This window comes from Fringilla coelebs, assembly GCF_963513975.1.
Source record: "Fringilla coelebs genome assembly, chromosome: 12".
NCBI lineage: Eukaryota > Metazoa > Chordata > Aves > Passeriformes > Fringillidae > Fringilla > Fringilla coelebs.
The window spans coordinates 10,279,945-10,298,373 of record NC_140038.1 but is presented as its reverse complement, the minus strand read 5'-3'; the positions used below and the strand labels follow the sequence as shown (position 1 = coordinate 10,298,373).

The following is an 18,429-nucleotide window of genomic DNA, read 5'->3' as shown; positions in this document are numbered from 1 at the left end:
AAGGAATCTCTGCATACACAGCAGGCACCATTAAGAGGTTAAATTAGCACAAGCAGTCACCTGCTCATAGATTCCCTAAACTAGTTCACTATCCAAAATGGGACTTACTTAACAACCTGGTTCCCAGGCATCTTGATGGAAAAAAGATCACTGACTTGTGTAATGTAAAACAGATGACATTGCTCACGTGCAAGCAGAGTCCCTATTTCAGATGTAGTCTCCCTTTTTTATGCCTCAGAAGAAAATCCAACTTGTTTTCTTCCTTGGAAAAAGAAATGGGTTTGAGAAACACATTGATCACTGCTAAGAGGGAAGCTTAGCTGCCCTATCGTTACTGGTACTACATACCTGCAGAGAGAGAGAGTACATGCCTGCCCACGTAAAGAAAAGTGGTCAAACCAAAATAAATGTGTATGGAGGAGAGAAGAGCTCCCCTTACTGCCCCTGAAGAAACAAAGTTGTTCAGAGGATTTCTCAGTGAGGCTATTTTGTTTATTCATTAACAGTCCTATTCATTATACGGACTGTTAAAATCAGCACAGACATGAAATGCCATTCGTATTTCATGTATGCAGAGTGTTTCCCTCCCCGTGTGTTGAGCTGCCTCACACACAGCTCCCTCTCCAAATTATCCCCAAAAACATCTTCACACTACCCTATTACATCTTTGCATTTTGAGTCAATGTGATGTTCTAATACCATCCCAGACAGCAACTGAACCAGCCTTGGTCCCAAAGCTAGCATGAAAAATCACTAGCCAAAGAACCAGAGAGGCCCATTTAACATTAGTACAATTGGTCAGATTAACTTTGAATTGTTAAGAAAAGATGGAGAATTTTCATGACTTACAACTTAATTATACTGTTTACAAGTAGCCTTTGTAAAAAAAAAATATCTCTTCCAATCTCAGTACAGTTCTGATTGCAGAGCAAGAATAACTCACATGGCCTCAGCCATGGGCTTGTAGCTATAGTCATGCCACCCTGCACGAGACCAGCAGAAAAAGGAATAGGTAATGAAAGTGAAGTCTTCCAAAGTCCAGCTACCTACCCAGGTCCAAGAGGCACTCTTCTGTATTTGCATTCATCCTTAATTGCCTACTTATTCATGGAGTTTTAGTACTGGGTAGTACAAAGGTAACCATGCAACTGTACACACACTTCTAAAACATTTTTAACTTAAAAACTGGCTTCTGTCTAAACATTAAATGACCTGAAAACACTGAACAATTTATCACCTCCTTGAAAGACAATGATGTGAGACACTTTCAAAAATCTAAAAAACTTAGTTTATCAAGTATTACATTGGAATGGAGACCATAACTACCACTATATTTACAGTTAAACTGCAAGACCTTATGGACTAAAAGAACAGCTGGACTGTTACCTTAAACTCATTGCTGAAAAGATAAAAGATTATGGCTATTTCTCCACCAGTAAATGGCTGCTATTAGTAGAAGTCCATCAAAATACCAGAGAAACATTTTATAAACAGTGAAGCAGACAGAGCAAGTTCTTTTAACAAATGTCATATAGCTGGTTTGTTCTCGTCAGTTACTCTGTTTTCACAGAAGACTTCTAATTTTAATAAGTAGAATTTCATTTGGCAGCAAACTCTTGTCTCTCATGAGAATCTGTATTTATAAATGTTAGCTTATTTTTAAAAACATTTAGAAGCTGGCAGACCTCAGATCCAATAAGAATGTCAACACTGCCCTTAACAGCAAAGTCCAACCTAATATGTTTCACCCCAGGGATCTGAACTGACATGCCAAAGTTTCTCACTGCAGCAAGTAAAGAATATGGTCAGAAGGGTCAGTTTATATATTCCAAGCCTATGGGCTTGGCATATCCACAGTCACCAAAATATCCACCTAAATGCCGCTCCAGCAGCATCTCTTTTAGCAACAGCTGAAGGCAGGTAATATGGACAACACCAAGCAAACTACAAAAAAATGGCAGTTGTTACCAGGATGGTTCTCTCTGAGAAACAGCTATGCCATGAAGAACTCTCACTGCTGAACAATGATAAAAGCACCCTTCCAAACCAAGAAATACTTTTACAACAGGAAGACTTGCCTTGCTGTCGATAACTAGGTACAAATTGCAGAACAAGTAGAAAACTAATTTCAAATTAAAACATGAGATTTTCCATTGTACAAATAAATACACTTTAAATTTTTGGTGCCTAACATTTTAAAAAAGTTAAGCACCTAAAAGCTAAGAATTCTTCCAAGTTAAACATTTAAGGTAGAAATTTAATAAAAAGAGAGTTTATACTGCCATTTTTCAAGTGCAAGGACAGAACTGTATTGAAAGCATCTAGACTCCGCCCTCAATTAAAAAACAAAGGCTTCTGGTTCCTGTTCACTCACATCCTGTATCTACATGTTATCTATTATCAGGACAAATCTGCTCTCCCCAAAGATTAGAGCTGGATGGCTCCATGCCCCATAAAAGGAATCTGAGTGCAGCACCTGTCAGTTTGCTTGGCTCGGTGGGTTTTTTCCCCTGAGCAGTTTTAGGTGCTCTTTCTCTCTGAGAACAGCAGGTTTTATTTGCCAGCCATGCAGGCAGGAGGAGCAGGCTCCCCGGCACACGCAGCTGGCCACACGTGCCCTGTTTGCCCGGGGCCTTCCTGGGGCAGGCACAGCGTCAGCCCGGCTCATCGGCACCCAACCTGCACTTACCTGTGGCAACCAGCCCCGGGCATTGCCCCAACGCCTCTGGAGTGACAGCTCCACCGAGCAGGAAGCAGCTCATTTCCAGTTTATTACTTTGTTGACTGGCTGCATCGTTCTGCCGTGGAAAAGTTTAAGTGCTTTGTGACATTTCACTGAGAAGATACTACAAAATTAAAGTGTTTGGATCACGATTCAATATAGGACACTAAAACAACACTCATCCTTTTCACTTCCTAATCTGCATACTCTGTAGCACATCATCTTTGCTAAAAAGTTTTCCATAACATCTTCACCAGTTAATATAGGGCATATTTTATGCTTATAAAAACAAGGGCCTTACCCACATCTCCTAAATTAACAACCAACTCCACAACTGAACACACTGGTTCAGCTCACTTCCCCCAAGTCCCATGCCTCCTCATCCTTCCTCCTAAGAATCTAAATTCCATCAACTGTTCATTAATCTCTTCTCCAGCTTTCCCCACAGACAGATCCCGAAATGCCTCAGCTATGTTTCCCACAGGAGGCAGTAAACAGACTTTTGCTGAACCAAGAGTTACCTCTTTCCACACCAACCCACCAAGTAATGTGGCAGAAGTTCCTTAACCCAGTTACTACAAACAGACCCTGAGGCACATATCCAAGTTTGACTTGCAAAGAAGGAAGGAGAAGACAAAAAGCAATCTTCAGTCTGCTTGTTCCTCTCTTGTAGACAGAAAGTCATTTCTGCAAATTAGGATAATTTCAAGGAGGGAATTAATGCTTCAGAAAGTAAGAAAGGGCTGCTTTTTGTTTAATTTGTAAGTGAAAACAAAATAGTCCCTACACAGAGAACACACATAGAGGAATGAACAAAGCAAGGCAATAAGAAAGTAAGAAAAGACTAGAATAAGGTGATAAAAACCAGCCAGCATGCATTTAGAGACAAACAAGCCTGTCCTCCTTCTTGAACTGATCATTCATGCAATGAGGGGGAAGGAGGAGGAAGGAGCAATAACTCCCAGCTATTTAGACTATAGCAAAACTTTTGATGTCTTGTAACATTTCCACAGTAAAATATGACTATACTGTAGATTCATCTAAACCACAAGATGTTTTCCAGTTGTGCACCGAGTGTACTCTCAGAGTACATAACAAGCCTTCTGAGTTTGGCAGCAAGCTATCACCCTGACATTATGCAATGTTTTCATTAATGCTGATGGTGAAACAGTGTGTTTATACAGTTTATGAACAAAGCTGAGCTGGAAAACTTTGCAAGCACTCTGCTCTGAAGCCTTATTCTGTCTTCCAAACTCAATAAACTGCCGAAGAGACCAGAAGTCATTAGAACGAAGTTCAATAGAAGCAAGAGCAAAGCTCTGTACTTGAGAAAGGAAGCAGCAGTCCAAACATGCAGCACAAAGCAGCTGACTAGGCAGCTGTACTGCAGAAACCAAATCGTGATGATATCATGGATCAAAGCCAGGTAACCTGATATGTTGTTACTGCAGAAAGCAAAAAAAAAAACCAAAAAACAACCAAAACTAACCCCAAACTCAAACATCACTCCAAAAACATTGTAGGTAAGAAAGGGAGATTAATTCTTCTCCCTGGCACCAGTGGAGGCTCAGCTGAAGAACCATGACCACTGTATTTCAAGATGCTTCAACAGTTCACTTGAAGAACAGCAGCACAGGGAAGGTAAAGCTGAGCAGCAGCCATCAGTACTTGAGTTACTGTGTTCCCTAGACTAGTACAGATAGTTCTGGGAATGTGCTCAGAGCAGCCACTGTCCTCCCACATTCAAACCCACCTGAGGGCCATGTCCTGAGTGATGCCCATGAGATACATCCTGGGAATGCCCCATGCCTTTGCATGGCAAAGGAATAAGTCACATTTTTACCTGCACTTTCGAAGCGCTCTTCCTGCTCTCCCTCACCCACAAAACTGCTCGGCAGGTTTGCTATGCAGAACTCCATACTCCATCCCCTCCACACTGCTCTCACACATTACATATCTATACCTTCAATTTTCCAACTTTCCCTCCTGTGGAGGGAGGTAAGTACCTTAGGGCCAAATTCCCATGTTTTCTTCATTTCTGGCCATCCCTCTCACCTTCTTAAATTTAAGCATTCTGTAGCACTTCCCACCGATAAAAATAGTTGCACATTTAGATCTCCTCTTTCCTCTCCTGCATCATCCATCTTTGCTGGGGATAACAAGAACCTTACTGGTAGTTCAGCAAAGGCTAAACCACACCTCTCCCAATGTGCCTGGGCATTACAGTCTTCAGTGGAGTGCTGAGTTAAATTCTAACAAGAACTGCATCCCGCTGCTTCAAATTGATTCTGATATAATCATTTGTAAGAACAACAACAACCAAAAAAAAAAAAAAAAAACCAATGCATTGCAAGCCTGTTTAAAGTCTGCTTCTTTTTGCTTTACTTGAGGTGTGAACTTACAGTCTTTCCAGGATTGTGAGGCTCCAAAGAGCAGTGAAAGCTGTGGCAAGCTGAGTGGTCTGCTTCTCCTCTGCCCTTTGCTATTAATCTGCAACGATTGGAAGCAGGTGACTGCACACTTGACTGCTTGTGTCCTGTGCTACAGCTGCTATGCAGAAAGCAGCACATGTAAACATTTGCATGATTCGTGCCTCCTAAGAGTCTCTGTGGGCTGCACATGGCATTTAGGCAGCACTTTCACAACCCCCTTTGTGCATGGCGTTGCTCTGCTGTATTAGCACACAGTTAAGCTGGAGGGATCCACTAAAATGGCTGGGGATACCCTCCCACCTTCGGTAAGATCCATTATTTACTTCAAGACTTTTGTTAATTATCTTAGAAGAATTTCAGGACATAACTTCTGAAGGATTTTTCCCAGTTCATGGTAAACACTTTACACTGTATAAGAATCTCAATTTATTATCTCCCAGTTTATGGGAAAAAAAACCAAAAAAAATACCCCAGCAACCTAATAACTTGTTTCCTGTACAAGTTTGGTTCCCTCCACACCAGGCCGGTTAAAAAAGGCATCTGATCACTTATCATACAGCAACTGAAAGTGTTTGCAGTGTTCTAACTCCTTCTGCCTAAAAATTAAAGAAAGGAATACACAAAGGTCATGTAGATGTGGAACTGTTAGATCAGAACATATTAAAGCTGCAAATATTGACTTAGGTTTTACCTGGCTATTTTGAAACATAATTTCACCCTGACAGCAAACAGTTTTCAAACTTCAGTGTCTGGTATTAAAATCTAAAGATCCTACAAACAACCAGCCTTGCTGCAGTAGATGGTGTGAAGGTTTAAGCAGTTAAGAAACAAGGAGGAAAGCAATGAGAAAGGCCCATTTCAAAACCATGGTACTTAAACCCCATTAATTTATGATTGCTTCTGTACTATCTGTGCTATCATCACACCATATAATCTTTGCAGCAACATACAAACAAGAAATCCACCTAAGAGTGGCCATGTATGCAGTGTTGCTATTAGCAAACATGTCATTAACAAACCTAATTAAGATGTGTATGTCATGTGTTAGCATTTAATACATGAATATCTGAGCTATATAAAAGTGTTTCTCAAAACACCAAAGCGATAATAACAGAAACAGAACATGTTTTTAAACTGAAAGGGACCAGATAACCAATAGAATCATCAAAACCTTAGGAAACATGGATTATTGTTTTTAATTAACATTCGGAATACTACAATGAGCACATCCAAGATTTTCTTCAAAAAAAATCTTGCTTTAACACGAATCAATAATCACTGCTCTGTGGATCAAAATAGAAGTCATGACTTATTTCCAACTCTAGGGGCATCAGCAGCTGTTGCTATACGGCAAAAGAGCTCAAGTGTTATAAACATATACGTAGACTGCCGTCTTGATTTTTCTGTAAAACCAGATGTCAGTAATCCGATTAAATGTAACCAAATAATCGTGAAAATTTATATTTCACCATGCTTGTTATGAAATATCTCCATTATAACTGGGGAAAAAAAAGCACTGTCGGTTTATAAAACAACACAGATGTAAGCTATGGCTATTTTCAGGGTGTTTTTCAGCTATATTTGGATATTTCTGTACATCTGCCGGCTTTGTCTGTCGATGCCCGATTTGCCTTTGACCGACTCTCGGCTCAGCACTGCAGGACTGTGCTGACGAGCCGGCTGTGTCTGACACACGAACTGCAGCATTCCCACAGCAGAAGCACTTCGCTACGGTGTTTGTCTCCTTCCATCCAGCCGAGACAATGGAAAGCCGAAGGGCAGGCAGGACACGGGGCTGTAACCCCCCTTCGCGGGGCACCTTCCGCATCCCACTCCCACTGGCATTTCCCGAGCTGAGCCCGAGTATCTGGATTTCTTCCCACCTCCCAAAATGACAGGGGAGGGGGTAAGGAAATAGAGCGACAACATCGAAGCCAACCACCGGGCTACTTCTAATCCCACAGACAAAACAAACAAAAAGAAATGTACTGATAAGCCGTTTACCTCGTTCCGGCTTCATCTTCCCTGCTGCCTCAGCGAGGTCTGACAGGGCCGAGGTGCCGTGCCGCTGTCCCCGCGGAGCCGGGCTGTCGCTGCCCCGGCCAGCGGTGTCACTCTCGCCCCGGGAGCGGGCACAGCCGGCGGGAGGCGGCCCCGCCGCTACGGCAGCTGGGCCCGCGGGCGGGCGGGCTGGCGGCGGCCGGCCGGGGGAGGCTGCGCGCCGGCGGCCTCTGCCCGCGCCCGGCCAGGGTGTCCTTCCGTGACACGGCGCCGCGCGGGGCTATTTATAACCTGCCGGGGAAAAAAATCCCACAACAACAGACCTCGGCTCACCCCCGGCCGCGCCGGCTCTGAGTCACCGCGGCCCCGGGCGACGGCAGCCCCTGCCGGAGTCCCCTCCCTCCTGCCCGCCTGCCTGCCTGCCCCGAGGAAGGCAGCGAGCGGCCCCCCGCCCGCCCCGTCGGGGCCGCGGCCCCCGCCCCGTCACGGGCCGGCGGCTGGCGGCGGGGGGCTGCGCCGCACCTTCATCCCCGGCCCCGCCGCTGCCGCCCGGGCTGCCGGGCCGTGCCCCCGCGATGCGCCCCGGTCACACAGGCCGCCCCGCCCGCCCAGCGCTGCTCTCCATGGCTCTGCCTCCGGCCCTGCCTCCTCCTCCTCGCCGCTGACTAACTCCCCTCCTCTCCGCCGGGCACTCCCCGCCTCCCGCCGAGCGGGGCACACACATCACAGCCCGGCGGCGGGCACGGCAGGGCAGGGCAGGGCAGGACAGAGCAGCTCGGCTGGGGGTACCCGCCACGCTCGGCCGCCGAGGAGGGGGGGAACGCGACCACCGCCCGCCGGGACCGCAGGCCCCGCTGCGCCCGCCCCGCGCCGCGCTCATCCCGCCCCCGGGCGGGCCTGCCCGGCCCACAGCCGCCCCACGTGCCGCACGGCGGCCAATGCCCCGCGCCGCTGCCCGCCCGCCGTCGAGCAGCTCGGTTGTCACAGCAACAGAGCGCGGCCACGGCTCGGCGCGGTCCCGCCCGGAGCGCGGTCCCCGCTGCCCGGGGACACCCGTCCCCTGCGTTGCAAACGCGCCGCTGGGTTTATGGTTTGCGAGAACGCTATCGTCCCTTCACCCCTACTCCCCGCCGAGTGCTCTGGCAGTCAGGTCCCGCCCCGGGGAGGGGAGCGGCCCCTCGCTCACTCACCCGGCTCCGACGGGGGCCGCGCGGCCCCTCGCCCGCGCCTTTCCCGCAGTGCCGTCTGCCGCTGCCCGGCCTTCCTTCCCTCTGCCCCCCGCACACGTGTCCTCCCCCGCCTGTGCCCACAGGAGCCCATGGCCGCCGGGTTTAAATGCACGTGTGTATGGGCGGCCGCAGAGCGGCGATTCCAGGTGCGAAGTGCCCGCCGGGCGGGACGCTGAGCCCCCGCCCGCTCATCCCCTCACCCCTGCGGGCCGCGGGCCGGGAGCGGCGCTCGGAGCGGCCCTGCCCCGGGCAGCGCTGCCCGCGCCCGCCCTGCCCGGCGGCGCCGTGCTCGGCGCTCACTTCGCGCTGATAACAACATTGTGCGGAGGAACAATGGAGTCAGCTGGGCTGCGGTTACGCAACCGCCTTAATCCGGCAGAAATTCAGGTTTCTCTAAAAGGGACGGGCCGGCTCCATCGCTCACGTCAGGCCTGCCTAGTAAAGCAGGTTTGGACCGGGGCTGCCGAGTGCGGACCCCCTTCCCTGCCCGTGCCCCGAGCCCTCCATCGCTTAAACGCATTGCTAAATGCACCACGGAGAACAGCGAAACTAACTGCCCTAGTGATGGGGATCCCCCTTTCACCACGGGCACAGATCTACGCCGGCTAAAGTGGCCTCTAGAGAGCAGACAGAAGCGCTTGAAAGGGGAAGCTGTACTGCAGAAGAGCTGGAATATCAACGTACAGGTCACCCGGATGCTGTGCCACAGCCAGGACAGGCCCCATGGACAGCTTCGTTACTCGGATTGGGACTCGGTCAGAAAGACAGATGAGACAAAACAGTGTTTGTCATGCTTTTAGATGGTCTCAGAGGTGGGATGTACTGCCACATCTCCAGTCATTACTCTGGTAATTCCTTCCATTGAGATTGTTTTTACAAACATCCCTTCTTAGAGCCTGAGCCCTATGGGAGTCACTCACTCCCTACGACAAGGTGATTTATACATACACAAGTCTTCTGTGCATGGCCTAGCCAATTCCTGATTCTTTCTAGTGTGCCAGGATCCCCGCAGATGTGTGTACATCTGGGCTCTGCACAGCCACTCTTCTCACAGCTAGCTGAGCAGGCACTGGAGGTATTGCAAAGAGTGTGAAGTTCCAGAATAACTCAGTTCTGCACTGTTTGGCTTGTATGAACTGCACCCATTTCCCTCTCTCATTTATCAGTTGTGTATCATTACACTGGGAGGGTGCTTCACAGAATAAACTGTGCAATAAACACCTCTCAATTCAGTCACGGGCAAGTGGGAGGTGCAGTGCTTTGATTTTACACTCGTGAGTACATGAGTGTCACTTCTGTTGCTGTGTGACTGCTGTGGACGTGTTTGGTAATTACAGATCTCAGAGCTCTCTGCCGGATGCAATGTAATTGCACATGTGGCAATCCAGAATTATAAAAGGAAGAATTTGACTGAGCAATAAATACTGTGGGTGCATGTAGATGAAGTTCAGCGTGACTACAGTGGGCATGATTCAGCCACCTGTCAGATCCTCCTAGTCATCCTAATGAAAAGTCACATCCTTTAGGACACTAATTGTTGCTGTAGGACACTGCAAATTAGTTTGTACCTTGTTTAATATTGGTTTTACAGCCAAAACCAAATCTGCCTTTCTGCTATTTAATTACAATTGTAGCTATTTAGCCATTAAGCTTCACATACAATTTTTTAATAATTTTTAAAGTTTTAATCTCACTTTGGCACCTTTTATAAAACAGCTTATCAGACAAAAATGGACCCCCACTTCCAGGAAAATGCTCTCTCAAAGTACTTTTTTCCATTTTAATTAATGAGCCAGCTAGCTTCCCATCACCTTGTAGTTCATAGGAATTCAAGCCAATGGGAAATTAATTGCCAGCCTGAAAAACACTTCTCATTACAAAAGTTTTAGGCATATGACCAGAGAAAGCCACATCTGGTGTGCGGTGCTGCTCTGTGTGACCATGTAGGAGACTTTGGGTCCAGCTTCCACTCCTGAGTCAGTGCATTCCTGGACCCTGAGAGCCATGGGTATGTCTGAGATACATCCTTCAGGCCCTGCTTCACTTCAGATGAAGAAGGACCTTTCCCCTTTGACCACATAGACACATAATTAATCTGAAAAAAAGCAGAACACAAAATTATTTGAGCAATCTAATTATACAATATTCTGCATATAATAATAAAAGCAAAATAATGATAAAAATCCCAAACAAATTTGTGGACTTAGTTTGGGTAAAACAGCTAAAAATGTCCTTGAACTCATGATTTTTCTCCCAGTCACAACAAAAAAATTATAAATGCTGCATGAATACACAGAGAAAATATGGGATAAGGGGCTTCCGCCATGGGAATTTGCTTACACACACTTGGAAATCTAATGAGAGCAATGACAGTACTGAAATGAATCTCTGACCTCAGAAGCTTAGCATCAACTTAAACATCCAAAAAGCACATGGTTGTGTTACACATCACACAAAAGCAGGATTAGCTTAGAAACACAAACAGAACTTTAACTGCCCTCCCAGTGCCAAGTCTAGACCAACACATACTTCTGGGAGCACAAGCAGGGACAAAAACAGGTCTCTTTTCCATTTCTGTCTCATGGTAGCTTAACCTCACCGTGTAACCAGGTGAGAGCTTAGGCTGTGGCCTCTGTGAGGACAAAGTGGCTCTGGCACAAACAGGGCATGAATTTTGGTGGCAGCCCCTTTCCTGGTGGAAACCTTAACAGGGCCACCCCATCCTTTTCCTGAAATGTGCCAGACCTTTATTTCTCTTGTGAACAGTAACCACATGTGAAACTTGTCTCAAATGGGCCATTAGATTTTAAAATATCCTCACTTGGGGCAGCATGACACAGTGATGTCTCATAAGCCTTGCTCATATAGAAATTAAGTTTAAAAAGAAACCAAAAAACCAAGATAAATGTATGGCTGTGTTTTCTTCAGTACTGTAGGCTGTTGGCACAATCCCTGCTACCCGAAACAGAGTGTATTTTAGATTCCATCCCAAGTGTCTTTTCAGCTTTAGCTGTCAAAGAAGTGATGTCTGATGCAGCAGATCAAGATTCCTGTGATTCCTGGACACAATTACTGCCTGTTAAATGATGTGGCACAACTTCTTTTAACGTGGCTGCCACCTATGTGGCATAATGCTACTGCAGTTGGGAGAATATTATTGCAAAAGGATGAAGACAATCAGAAATAGACTGGAAGGTACAGTATGCAAATCTGCACCAAATGCAACAACTTTGAAATGTGCTAAAAAACCCTACAAAGAATCAACTATCATTTAATTGTCACCAGTAGTAACCACTTTGCAAAGAAATGAGTTATGTACTTCTAGGGATTTATGAATTCACAACTAATAGATTCCTACAAGCTGTTACTGAAACTGAATTATAAACCCTTATCTTATACAGATAAGGGGATCTAGTTGAATGGGAAAGAGTTTGTTAATGTTCTTCCTCAAGACACCTACAAGCCCATTAGCAAGGACAGACTGAGACAATTGTCCTCTCTATGTCTGCCCACCTTTGTGTTCCACTGTTGGCTTCAGCCCCCAGCACTTAGGAGTAAATATTTAGCCCAAATGATCTTGATTTAACAGCTTGATTTGAGTTTTTTAATAGCATCAACCCAATAAGATTTAAAAATACCTTAGAAACAGCCACACTGCATTTTCCATCCTTACAGCTTTCAGGTAACCTGGCTCATGATGTCATTAGGCAGTGCTTTCAGAGCTCCTCACTTTGCTTTATTCCACACTGCTCTGGGAGGCAGGAGGACCCTGTTAGTGTGTGCTGCAAGGGAAGTTTTGTTCTGTGTTCATCCCCAACCCATGCACAAGTTCCTCCACAAAGCTGCTCCCAGCATCCTTTGGAACAGCCCTTAGGCCTCTGTTACATTTGTGGCTTGCCTCAGGATCAAAGAGAGGAAAGTGTATTTTTCTAATCTTTTTGTTTTGAGTCCCCAGACACACTCACACAATAATGTCTGTCAGGATGGAATATACTCATGGTCTAGAGTACCACATCAGTGCTCTGGGTACAGGCTGATACAGTTATGCTTTGGGAGGGAAAATTCAAACCTTCAACCCAGGATGTCCAATATGCCTGTAACAATACCAGACATTTAAATAAAACAGCCTGATTTTTAAGAAAACTCACCTCCATCTCAAATTGATTTCAGCAGAATTTGTCACTCCTGCAGTGTTTTTGAAAACCAGTCCACCTCTTCTCAAGTTTCTAATTATGGAATTAGGCACCTAATTTTTGATGCTTATTTCTGAATCTGTTGACCCATGGGCTTGATTGTCATCTTGTTGCATCAGCTCTCCCTGGTGCAAATGCATCAATTAAGACACTGAAGGTACTTCTACAGGAAGCCTGTCCCATGTCTGGAAAACCAGGATCTGTGACAGAGTAGGAACAGCAATGTTTTAGTTTTCTTTCTTAGAAATACACAAATTGTGGTCATAGTGTTAAATATTTTGAAGAGAGTGAGCAAACATCGGAAGCGTAAACCAACCAGTGCTCTACTGCTAGACCCTGTTGTTTTCTAACTTACAGGGATTTTTCTTTCCATGCAGTTCCTACCAAAGTCCCCCATTGCTTAATTTCACTACTAATTGTCCCTTTCAGAGCAAAACCATATACCTATTAACATGTAAAATGACTTCTTGGGTTTTTTATTTTCCTCTGTGTGTTCTCCCAACTTCCTTTATGTTCCAAGCAGTACTTTCTCACTGGAGACACAGCCAAGACTAAATTGTGGAGGAACTAGGAGAACAATAGAGAAGTAATTGCACCCCTCTCAAAAGGAAAGCTTATTCTCCTCACCAGAAATGATTTCCTGTACTCAACACTTTGCTACTAAACTTTGTTTGCATACAGGAGATTCCTTTCTTTGGAAACAACCTGGTCCGTGTCCTGTGCTGCTCCTCAAGTTTCCCGTGTCACATGGGATGCCCTGTGCCGCCTTTACTCTCCCGGCAGCAGCAGCAGGAGCTTAGCACCTCTCAGGATGGAATCTCCTCTTCTGCCAGCCTTCCAGAGGCTGAGGTCTAGCAGTCAGTCAGGCCTTCCTGCCAACAGAAACTGAGCCCTTCCTGCATGTCTGTCATTCACCTTGGGAAAAGTAACTTGCATAATCTCTTCTCTATTTGGAGCAACTCCTGAACTGATACTTCATAAGCTTTGCATGCTTCTTTAGCAGCTGATCTGTGATGTGTAATTAGATATCAGCTCCAAATGAGAACAGTGCACTCTCATCTGAAGTGGTGACTGGTAGCAATGGAAACATAGAAATAGGATGGTAAAAACAAAGAAAGGTTCTGTTTTACAGAAATACTAATGACCTGTTCTTTTAAAATGCCAATCTAAGCAGACACCTACTCAGTAAGGTCATTAAGTTTAATTGCATCAGCACTTGACTAATCAGGCAATAATGCACTGAAAAGTAAATGATTGACTTGTGAATCATTCATCAATCTCTGAAAGAGGGGAAAATAATTCTCTTTTACATAGAAGATCTTTTCTGTGCCTGTAATATTCATTCTAGACTGAAAGCAGGTTTTTGAAATATTTTTTCAATGTTTTTCCAAGGGGATTGTGCAAGTCCACTGATGAATGCTAATGTTACACAATGTTTACCCAGGACTAAGCTTGATGGAAATATTAATCAGAAAACATACAGATTTCCATATTAAAGTTGAAGTTTTTGTAGCAACAGCAGGCCCAGACCAGAAGCTGAAGATGTATGTTTGCCAAGAGAAACAGCAAGATATTGCCAGCAGTAGGTTTGGGGAAAATGGAAGCACAAGAACTGTTTTCAGTCTAGGTCATCTCTCTCCTCTCATCACTGTGTTTACTTCTGAGCAGGTACATCCAGGAGCTGTACCCCAATTACTCAATGCAGTGATCCAGGAGTCCAGGCACCCCATTTGCATTATTTTCATTAATTTCAGTGGAAAGTGAGTGCATAACACTTGGAAGGAGGTGACTGGAGTTTTGCAATGTTGTTTTCCTATTGTTAATGAATTGATCTATCTTGCAATAATTTCCAACGCAGTTGTGTGGAAGTAATTGCACCAAATTAATTGCTGGTGTAACTTCATCTAGTTGGAGTTCACAAAGTTCAGCTTCTGGTGCCTCTGCCAGCCCTGTTTACTTTCCCTGTCCTTCTGCAGCAGCTGGGTCATGGCTTTGCATGCAGCAGTTTGGTGGCACATCCAGCCGGCTCCTGCCCCTCGGGCAGCTCCCTCATTTACAGCAGCACTCAGTCTCACAGCCTCTGCCCTCCTGTGCCTCCCCTGCCACCAGAGCTTGGACCAAAGCGTTGCTGACTGAGTTTCCACAGCTCTCTGCAGAGCTGCCATCTGGTCAGCCTGTCAGGAAGGCCTTGGCCTTGCCATTTTCCAGCAGGGCTCATCCTCTGTCACATTAATACCTATTTTGTAGGGGAGGCCAGCAGTGAGGCAGAGCCAGCATCCCTCCAAAGAGCCAGCTTGTCATACATCTCACCCTGCAGCAAAGCTGGGGCACTGGGGACAACAACAGCACAGTGAGCTCGTGCACAACATGTTAAAGGATTGCCACGGCTACACTGATGGGTTGAAATTACACACAACTTTCCATGGGTGCTGTAAATGAAAAGGATAATTCATTTATGCAGAGAAGCAATTACCTTGCTGGAACAACAAGTCCAACCTATAGTTCCACCCAAGCTAAATTAAGGCCACAACTCCTACTAGACTTATGAGAGTAGGGCAGGAAAGTAGCACGTTGTTAAATACAAGGCAATATTTAATGTAACCCCATGCCAGGTTTACAAGAGAAGCCATGTATCATTTACTAAAGCAGTCAGTGAGTTGGGGCTTATTAGGTAAATGCCAGAGCTGTGGAAAACTGCCATGACCTCCTTCTAAAAATGTTAATCACATCGTTATTAGCCATAGTCCATCTAATATATTCATGGCCATTCAGTGGCCTATACCATGTGTTAATAGTAAAGACTGAATGGAAATGGCACTGAACAGAGTGTGCTGCACAAAGTCATCAGTGAAATATACCCAGCTTCAGGTTTAAGTGGCTTCAAATGTTGTGCGTTTATTTTTCTTAATTTTTTAACATTAAAATATTCCATAAAACTGCACTCATGAGCTGCTGTCCTATAGTATAGTACAGTGAAGAGTACAGTGAAGTATAGTGAAGAATACATCTGGCTCACCTCACTTGTTGGCAAGTTGTATCAGTCCTGGGCCCAGCTCCACTCTCTTCATACACCAAATTTCCTAGGTACACACAAAGCCTCTGTCTCTCACCCCAAGCATAGTGTTTGTAAGCTTTACTGCACCTGAAGCAAAACAATTGCTCTTTTCAGGAGTTTGACATCCTCAGAGTAAGAACATAATAGCATTAAAGCTGAATACTGAAAGTCCTGATTGTGCTTCACTGGGTGAAAATAAATAAATAAATAAACATATATAAATCTCTGTCATCAATAGTGAAATCCTTGGTCATACACAAAGGTCAACTCCTCTTCACACAGAAGCAGCGAGAATTTCAACTCAGGCTATGCTGGGTAGAATTTTGTCTCCTACTTTCACACCAGGTCAATTATAATTTTAATCCTTACAGTTGATTTGTTCTCATGTTGCATAACATTATTTGAAGGGGAAGGGAAGTTTACATTTGTTAAATGATCTCAAACAAAGCCAGTAAAGTAGAGTACATATACTAAAATAAATAAAATTGCAGAAACTTATTAAATTGCTCACCTTTGGACGTCAATTAGAACTCAAAACCAAGAGAGATCAGCATACACATTTATAGTGAAGTCAATACTTCCTTAATTAGGCTGGGTATTTTTTTTAAACTAGCAATACAGTTGGAATATTGTAGCTTTATCTGTGCTCATATTGCTTTTGGCTCCTTCTGAATTTCTTGGTTAATTTATTTCCCCTTAAAGTTGTTTGACTGGGTTTCTTTCTTTACGCAAAACATAAGCAGCTTCAGTTCCTGGAAAACACAGAGCCTGATTGTCCTTACACCAGTTCCAACCAGCAGTGATGCCACCAGTCCATAGAATGACATCAACGCAAAGATGACGCCAGGGAGACAGTAATCAAAGCCCTTGTTTCAAAGTTAATTTAATTGGTTTTGTTTCAGAAAAGAAAAGATGAGCACGGAGCACATTTGTTCTCTTTCTCAACAGAAATGTCAAAGAATCACTGTGGTTTTGGCATCTGTCTGTGTGGGATTTGCACACACGGATCAGGTTTCAAAAGCAGGGCCCTAGTCACAACCCACCATGCTAAGGGTCCATTTCCTCAATCCACTTTTAAGGAAGGGAGGGTTTTACTCCTCTTCCTTTGCTGTCATTGAGGCTGCTTTTTCCACTGTGCAGAGCCAGTAGCAAACTGCCGTCCGCTGTCAGCAGCAGAGCTCCAGCAAGGAACACGTGGCACATCCAAAGCCACTGCCCAGCTTTGATTCACCAAGTCACTCTGCACACTTAATGCTTCAGATTTTTCCTTGGCAGGAAAGAACATTGTAAGACTTGTAATATTTTCCCCTCTTTATGTAAATAGATATATTGCTTATGAAAAGGGGATTCTGGTTTGCCTTAGGAGGCTGCTATAGACCACAGCATCTTTAGGAGTGTTCTAACTTACAGCAGGTACCTTTCTGACACAAATCACGTGGAGTTGCTTTTCTCTGAATCCTTTACATCTCTGGTCACTGTAGCAATGAATCTTCATCACTATCAGCCTTCTAGATTCACCTCCCTTATGTTTAAAAAAGCTGGCAGCCAGGTCCTCACTGCAGACGAGCAGGTGGCAGCTGAGCTTGCCAAAGCACGTTCAGCCACGCACGGCAGAGGTGAGGGGCAGCTCGGGCACACAGAGTGCTGCCAAGGCACCTGGGGAGTGCCCCCAGCACTGCCCCACGGTGCCACGCACACAGCGACTGCCAGGCGCTCACCGCGGCACCGCCCCTGCCGGTCACACACTCCTGCAGCCCCACAGGGCAGCCACGGCTTCACTCACCTGGCAGCAGCTCCACTGCACGTACAGCCCTGTCTGGACAGCGCTTGCAGGGCATCAGCAGGGATTGAGGCTGTGCTTCTCACATAAATCAGAGCCACGCGGTCTGATCGGCATACCCTGTCCCTCCGTCGGCTGTCGTTTGAAACTTCTGATGGAGGGATTGAGAAATTACCCCAAATTGAGGGGTTGTCCTTTTGTGCATCGTTACTCAAACACCAAAAGTACTCAGGGTAGAAGCTGAGTAGAGCATATGTTGAAGAGAAAACCCAGACATTTCCTCACACTCCCCCAGGGTGAGGGAAGATATATTTTCAGGGGAAAATACAGTAAATTACAGATGAGGAGAAGCTGCTGAATCTAGACATAAAAGTAAAACTGATCAGCTCTGATCAGCCAGTAGTGGGCCCCACTGGCCCCCCAATTCTGCTCTTACCCCTTCCAGTTGCTAGGAATTGCCAGTGCAGCACTGCCCTCAGAACTGTGCAGCTGGAGACTCTCAGGGAGGCAGGTGTGCATTTCTTCTCTCTTGTGGTGGAAGCCAAACAGCATTTCATCCTTCTCAAGTATTTGTGTGGAGCTCCCAGGCCATGCACCACCAGCTATCATAAAGGCAATCTTTGCTGAAACAGAGGAAAGCATGACTGAACATCAGCCTAGCACATGTGGAAGCTACAGCTCTAAAGGGTGCTGGGAGATGTACACACACAGAAATGCAGTTTGGCTGAAAAATTCCCCCACCTTTGTCTCCAGCCCAGCAGGCAGAGCGGGTGGTGGGCACTGCTGTCCCAGCTGACCCCCTCCCCTTTGCCCCAGGACAGCCCTGGGGTGACACACACTGTGTTTCATGCCAGAGGACATAAGGAGGCTGAACTGGCAGAGGAGATCACTGCCAGGTGTGGAACACTGGCTGCTTTATGCACAGGGGTGAGGAAGGCAGTATTTACCTACTGAAAGAGCTGGAGTTTAATTATTTATTTTTCATGGCACATAGAGGCTCTGTTGAGTAATGAGACT

At 45.6% G+C, this 18,429-nt stretch overlaps 1 protein-coding gene across 3 annotated transcripts in view; it reads right to left on the bottom strand.

The window, feature by feature from the left end:
• The window catches only part of ATOSA (atos homolog A), a 47,313-nt gene extending 39,503 nt beyond the window's left edge, over positions 1-7,810 (bottom strand). The window contains exons 1-2 of one of the 3 annotated variants that reach the window (XM_084213354.1): positions 7,678-7,810; positions 7,159-7,446 (exon numbers count right to left, since the gene is read on the bottom strand). In XM_084213354.1, coding sequence (XP_084069480.1) covers positions 7,159-7,174 — 16 coding nt within the window. In that variant the 5' untranslated portion in view covers positions 7,175-7,446; positions 7,678-7,810. Of the gene's footprint in view, positions 1-5,124; positions 5,211-7,158 lie in introns of those variants that run through there. The other 2 variants (XM_084213353.1, XM_084213356.1) reach the window with 2 other exon arrangements.
• Between the last annotated feature and the right edge of the window lie 10,619 nt (positions 7,811-18,429).